We start from the raw sequence: 7447 nt of genomic DNA on the forward strand, positions 1-7447 counted from the left end.
CACACCTCTTGATTGGCCTCTCTTTCTGTCCCCTGTTCTCGCCTCTCACTCCTCCTATCTCCCAGCCTTTGTTCTCACGCTACATTACCTTTGCTTACTGCCTTGTCTTTCTCACATCTGAAGAAGGCTCCGCAGCTGAAACATTCTGTTTTCTTTCTTCTTTTTTCAGCATTGAATAAACCTATTACTTGTTTGTTTGCACCCTACGCATGCTGATGCAGCTACCCACCTGAGCTACTACTTCCTCTGGAAGTGTCTAATTCTATCTTTTTTTCATATTCTGTCCCCTTTTTTGCATTTCTGGTGTTTAAATAAAAACCACCTATTAGCAAAGTAACATAATGATACTCCCTTTATAAAAGGGAATAAACTAAGATTATGAAGTTTCATTTCAATTTGCAGAGAAAAATCTCCAAATACAAAATCATGTACTATTAAATCACACAATAACATCGGCATTGCTATATATATATATTATTCAATATATCATTTTAATGTGTTAGCTTTTAGAAAAAATAAATAGGGTCCATGTTACAGTGCATACAACATCTGTAAAGCAGGAGATCAAGGTGTCTATGAAAGGTACAAAGTCAACAGAGAGATGAAGATGAATAATTACACTCTAGCAGAATAACACTTCCTGAGGGCACTGGAGAGAGAGTAGCAGAATGTAGAGAAAATACGCACAAAGGGAGACAGACTGTATTAGTCCCAATAGAGTAAATACAGTAAGTGCAGGATTGTAGAATAAGTATATACAGAATGCAATAAGGAGAGAGAGGCAGAGAGACACAGGGCCCAGAAAATGAATGTGTAAAAAAGAAGCCATAACAGGCAGCGTGATGAAACAGTGAGGGTGCTACAAAACAGTGTGGGAAGAAAAGCATAAAAAGTTCACAACATGGCAAAATAAAAGGAAGCTACAATTGCTAACGTCAAACATATGAGCTATAAATCAGCAATAAACTACAACAAAACATTCAATCTGTTCATCACAGTATCTTAAACAGCCAGAAACTATTGTCGAAAATAGTAAGAACATACTATTACGTTAGTCAATATGAGTGTCTTTTATATACTAAGGTTAACATTCAAGCAATGGTAGCAAAAACTAAATCTACTGTACAGTATGTTTAATTGGCACTAATCCAATTATTTCAACTGAAAAAGCTTATTATCAGCTTTCACCCTAGCCACTATCCCTCGTGAAACATCGGCAAGTTATGGAGTCTTCATCACTGAAGCTCCTCCCAAACATGTCCTAACAATTATTCCTCCTTTAAATTTACTGAGGTTTCTTCTTCAAGTCGTGATAGCTAAAATAATGGTCAAATGAGCCTGGCCAGTGTTTTTATACATGACCCTAAGAATGACATGTCATGTCATTCACCAAACTGCTTTATACCATACAGTGTCGCCTACCCGGAAAGCAATGAGCGAAAGGCAGGGTACACCCTGGATGGGGCGCCAGTCCACTGCAGGGCAAGTGCAAACCAATCATACATGGAGACAATTTCGAGGCCATGGTAAAGGCAATGGTAAGGGGAAGTTTGGCCAAGACATCGGGATAACTCCCTACTCGTATTGAGAAATGCCTGAGGATCTTTAATGAGTCAGGACCTCGGTTTAACATCTCATTCGAAATATGGACCCTACGAATGATGGGATCTTAATTTCTATAATATTAATCTGTTAATTATTTCTTATTCTTAACATTATTTTCTCCTAAAATGCTGTTATTAATAGATAATAATAATAATAATAATAAACTTTATTTTATATAGCACCTTTAAAGGTGGCTTCTCAAAGCGCTTTACAGGATGACAATAACAATAAATAAGAAGACTACAACAATAAATAAGAAAATTTCACAAGACAGGACACAATTATAATTACAACAATACAGTACAATACAATAACAATAGAGGAGACCGTGGAAGATGGTATTAAGAAGAGCAGAGGGGTGAAGAATGGAACCAGTTAAGTAAAGGCTTTTCTGAAAAGGAGGGTTTTGAGTCTGGATTTGAAGGAGTTTAGAGAAGGTGACTCTCTAATATCCTTGGGCAAGGAGTTCCAGAGCTTGGGGGCATAGCAGGAGAAGGCCCTGTCGCCCATACAATGTAGACGGGCTTGGGGGACAGTAAGGAGGGCAGAATTTGAAGAGCGGAGGTTGCGAGGTGGGGAGTAGGGCGATAAAAGTTCAGACAGGTATTGAGGTGCCAAGCCATGTAAAGCCTTGTAGGTGAGCATGAGGATTTTAAAGTCTACGCGGAATTTGACCGGAAGCCAGTGCAAGGACTCCAGGATAGGAGTAATGTGAACACTTGCACTAGATCTGGTCAGGATTCTGGCTGCTGAATTTTGGACATACTGCAGCTTGTTCAGAGTAGATTTAGATACCCCAGGGAGCAGAGCATTGCAGTAGTCAATTCGAGAGAATACAAATATGTTGATCAGCTTTTCAGCCACAGTTAATGATAGCATAGGGCGTAGTCTTGCGATATTTCTAAGGTGAAAAAAAGATGTTTTGACAGTATGCTGTACATGTGGGTCGAATGTTAAGCCAGAATCGAATATAACCCCAAGGTTTTTCAATTTTGATTGGAGCTCAAGTACAGAGCCATCTACAGACAGGGTTACAGGACTGGCTTTACGAAGTTGATGGGGGGTACCAATAAGCATGACTTCAGTCTTGTCACAGTTAAGATGAAGGAAGTTTTGAGTCATCCAAATTTTTATGTCAGAGATGCAATTAGATAGAATAGAGACAGCCACATCAGTGTCGGGTTTGGTATGGATGTATATTTGAGTATCGTCAGCGTAAAAATGAAAGCTGAAGCCATGTGATCTTAAAAGCTGACCAAGTGGGAACATGTAAATGCTGAAGAGCAAGGGGCCCAGTATTGAGCCCTGAGGGACACCAGACTTGACAAGACCAATTTCAGACCTGTACCCATTGAGAGAGACAAAGTGACAGCGATCAGTGAGGTAAGACTTAAACCATTTGAGGGCAGTGTCAGAGACTCCAAACACAGTCTCGAGACGAGAAAGCAAGATGTTATGGTCAACAGTGTCAAAGGCAGCACTGAGATCAAGAAGGATGAGTATGGAAAGAGAACCAGAGTCAGAAGCTATTAGGAGATCGTTGGTGACTTTGACTAGGGCGGTTTCGGTGCTGTGAAGTTGACGGAAGCCAGATTGGAGGGGTTCGAAAAGGTTGTTTGTCATGAGGTGGTTATGTAACTGAAGTGTGACAGCACGTTCTAGAATTTTAGAGAGAAAGGGTAAGTTGGAGATGGGGCGAAAGTTGTTAAGATTGTCGAGAGCCATGTTAGGCTTCTTTGGCACTGGGGTAATAGCAGCAGTTTTGAGGACCGTTGGTACAATGCCGGTGCTCAAGGATTCATGTATTATATTGAGGACAATGGGACAGAGAGAAGAGAAACAGGACTGGAATAAAGTGGTGGGAATGGGATCTAAAATAGATGTGGTGGGTTTCATGCGCGTAACTAGTTTGTTTAGGGATGCTGAGTCAAGAAGAGAGAAGCTGGAGAGACGGGAACCAGAGAAGTTGGATGAGGAGGGAGGAGGTGTGGAAATTATATCCGTAGTGGAGAGAATGTGATGCTGGATGTTGTCAATCTTAGAACTAAAGAAATCTAAGAATGTGTTGCAAAGTTGTGATGAGGCAGGTAATGTGGTGGGGCAGTTTGGCTTGAGCAGTCTGTTGATGGTGGAGAAAAGATGTCTGGGATTGTTTTGGTGATTTTCAATGATGTGAGAGAAGTAGGTGGATCTAGCAGACTCTATAGTAACCTTATAATCAGATAAGTAATCTCTCCAGGCCTGATAATGTACATTTAGGCCGGAAAGACGCCACCTAAGCTCAAGTTTGCGAGAGGCTGCCTTCATGAAACGCAGATGGTCATTGTACCAGGGGGCAGGGCGAGAGAAGGAGATGGTTCGAGTTTTTCAAGGGCGAAGCGGGCGATAGATTACTTGGAGTATTAATATCTATTGGTTTTCGTCTATAAAAAAATCGTCGTTAAAACTTTCACTTACTGTATAATGTGAATATTCAAAGGAAGAAGACTGCGCTTTTTATAAAGGCTCCATATTCCAATTAATATAAATATACAATGTAGAATAAACTAAATGGTGAGACTATTCTGTGTGTAAAAAATAGGAAAAATTTATTTACTGATATACTTGCCTAGATGTGTGAAGGAGAAAGAGGGAGTGTTTTTTTTAACAGATGAAATATTGAGACATGTGCTTTTATTATTCTCTACTAACAAACAATAATATAGCTAGATTAATATGTTTTACTTGTTTTTGTTTTTAATAAAAAGTAATAATATTTTAAATGTTCTTTCCAGACAATTTGTGGGACATTGAATAGGAATTGAGAACACAGGTCATAATATGGAGTGCTACAGTCTTGCCTGTTTGGATAAAATTCTTCACAGCATGTAGTCTTCCGTCATGTATGAGCTGAATACACTGACACAAAACTACATGTGAAGTACTATCCACAGATATCCATACAGTATATCATGTACAGTGTTAGTATCATTCTTGCAGAATGCCTTCGTCTAGATGCCATTAATTACACTACTGTTTTGCAAGCTAAAATTAAAATTATTAATTTTAATTAAAATGTTTGGATGGATACCTACTGTACCTCAATAGAATAAAAAATAGATTTCTTAACAATTTAAATATATTAAACCAAATATTGTGCAGACTTTTATCAGAAACAATGCAGTGCATACACTGCATACACAAAATCCTTCAAATCACTACTCAAAACATTTATTTTAATATGACCTTTTTGTTCTTCACATGAATTATTGCTTTAAAATATTACGTTTTTAAATCTACTATATATAATATGTTTTTGTAAGTAAAATATAAAATACAATTATCTGTTTTATAATTGCCATTTATACACAATTAATAATTATACACAATTCTGTTTACTGTATGTAATTAATCCAATTAATGTTATACAGTATTGTGACATATCTCATTTGAGGTGTGATAGAAACGTAGTAACAACATCCTGTCAATAATGTAATCATTTTGTCTAATGATATTATTTGTCGCTAGTATGCATACAGGAAAGCATTAATGTACGTACCAATTGACAACTGCCAGCTCACAGCTGCAGTACTTTAAGGATTCACTACACCACATGTCAGTTTTAAAGAGCTGTGCAGTTCCGAATCACATTATTAGAGAAAAATAAAAATTGCCATGATATGCAGCTGTCTGGAACACTGAGGTTCATACTGCAGTCTCCCAACTGACACATGGAGCATTACCTAGATTGTCTGTATATTGGGAATCAGTGTTTATAGTTACCACTCATGTTTTCTATAATTAGATGACGATAATTTAAACACAGATCCTCCATTTCTTTTTTTAGAGACTGTCTACTGTTTGTTTGTATATTGTCTCGATGCACTGTCTGCACTTTGTTTTTTTATACTTTTTAACAATCCAGAGACATTATTCCATTGTACCATTACATGTACCAGTTACATATGGCAGTAAAGTTCAAGTTCAACTTCAGTGAGAATGTTACAGATTGGTGAGGTAAGAACATAATCAAGAAGTGTGTAATATTATCAAAACAAAAGGTACAGTAGCTCAAACAAGACAGGAACATTAAAAACAATAAGTCTTATACATTAATGAAGACACCGCACTAATGTCATATATTAAAACTCTACAAATTCTGTTTTTTGATTGTCTTGTTCCTTTCGTGAAACTTTTTCACTGCTTTTATTACCTCATCTGTTTTGATTGTGTAAATGATGGGGTTCATCATTGGTGGAATGGTGGAAGATAAGGATGTACTTATTATTCTGGTATTTGGGTGAATAGTGGTAATGTTTGCTGCAATGTAGATGGCAGATATCGGAAGGTAAAACATTGCCACTAAGATCAAATGGGAGGTGCAGGTTTTCATTGCTTTTATGCGTTCCTCCTCTGAAGCGATTTTCAGTAATGCCACTATTATACATACATAAGATGACAGAATTAGAGTCAAAGGTGCAGCTAGCAATATTGTAGTACCAATCTTGGCCATTACATAGTTAGGAAAATTGTCATTGCAGGACATCCGATAAATAGGTCCATGATCACAGAAATAGCTGTCTATCACAATTGATTTGCAGAATGATAGTCTGGTAGTGAAACCTACACCTACAATTACTACTCCAGCTGCTAGAATCCATATTCCAGCTAATATTTTACCCATCCCAGTAGTAGTGATGATGATATGATACTTCAGAGGAAAACAAATAGCAACAAATCTGTCATAGGCAAGTGCAAGAAGAGTTAAAGACTGCATGAATGTAAACAAATGTACAAAAAACATATTGGCCAAGCAGCCTTCATACGTGATGAATTGGGAATCAAAGAGAAAAGTCTCAATCGTCTTAGGAATGAGAGCTGTGCTGCCACACATGTCAACTACAGCTAAATGAAAAACAGCCACATACTTTGGGGTATGAAGGCTTTGCTCCACATATATAATTAACATAATGAAAGAGTTTCCTAATAGTGTTACAGTGAAAACAAAACACAAGAAAATGTAATAGTATTTCACATAAGGAATATTAGAAAGTCCATTGATATAAAAGAACTGAGGTCGAACTAATGAAACATTTGGAGGAAGTGTTGAATTCAAGGAACTCATGAGGGTGTTTTTTCCCAGTTGTCCTGAAATTCAAAAAATTAAATTAAATTAAATTAAAAAGTTGTTATTGTATTGCATTTTAAAAGTTTTTCTTTCTATACTACAATTTACAACATGCAAGAATTTCAACTCCAGTAGTACAGAATGCAGCCAAAAAAGATGAAACCTTGGTGCTATTTTTGCTCCATGTAAACAATAAGCATGAATGTAATAATGCTTCACATGAGGAATATTAGAAAAATCATTGATATACTGGAACGGAGGTGAATCAAATGAAACATTTTGAGGAACTGTTGAATTGAAGGATATCATGTTAGTTTCTTTACAATTGTTTTTTTTTCTGTCCTGTAATTAAAAGGATTTAAAACTCAATATTAAAAAAAAATGGACAATACATCATTTTCGTTTTATTTTACTTTGTCATATAAGGAAAGACTTGATGATTGGAGATCTTAATAACAAAATTGAGAATTGGTTGCATTACTATCTTAAGGTTATTAAAGGGCATTTGGAATTGTAGGTGTGGATTAATCTTATGTTAAGGGTGTAACTGTAGGTTTAATTTCCTTCGAAGCAGGATATTAAATTATTTTAAACAACATACACTACTTAGCATACATATAGAATTTTAGATTTTATCAATCAATTAAATGCAGTACTATATAGAATACAGTATAAAACAAATTGCTTTCCTTGGAAATTAATTTAAATGATCTTAAATGAATTGTCTTATACTTA

At 36.4% G+C, this 7447-nt stretch overlaps 1 protein-coding gene across 1 annotated transcript; it reads right to left on the reverse strand.

Annotated features, from left to right (window-relative positions):
• Positions 1-5734: 5734 nt before the first annotated feature.
• On the reverse strand, positions 5735-6709 carry LOC148658311 (olfactory receptor 51F2-like). The gene has a single exon (XM_088641936.1). It carries the CDS (start codon positions 6707-6709, stop codon positions 5735-5737), a length of 975 nt encoding a protein of 324 aa, XP_088498062.1.
• Between the last annotated feature and the right edge of the window lie 738 nt (positions 6710-7447).

This window comes from Lepisosteus platostomus, chromosome 7 (assembly GCF_059453375.1).
Source record: "Lepisosteus platostomus isolate fLepPlt1 chromosome 7, fLepPlt1.hap1, whole genome shotgun sequence".
Lineage (NCBI taxonomy): Eukaryota > Metazoa > Chordata > Actinopteri > Semionotiformes > Lepisosteidae > Lepisosteus > Lepisosteus platostomus.

What these genes read in the sequence shown, in the direction of transcription:
- LOC148658311 (XM_088641936.1), bottom strand. Translation starts at nt 6,709, where the DNA reads ATGAGTTCCTTGAATTCAACACTTCCTCCAAATGTTTCATTAGTTCGA.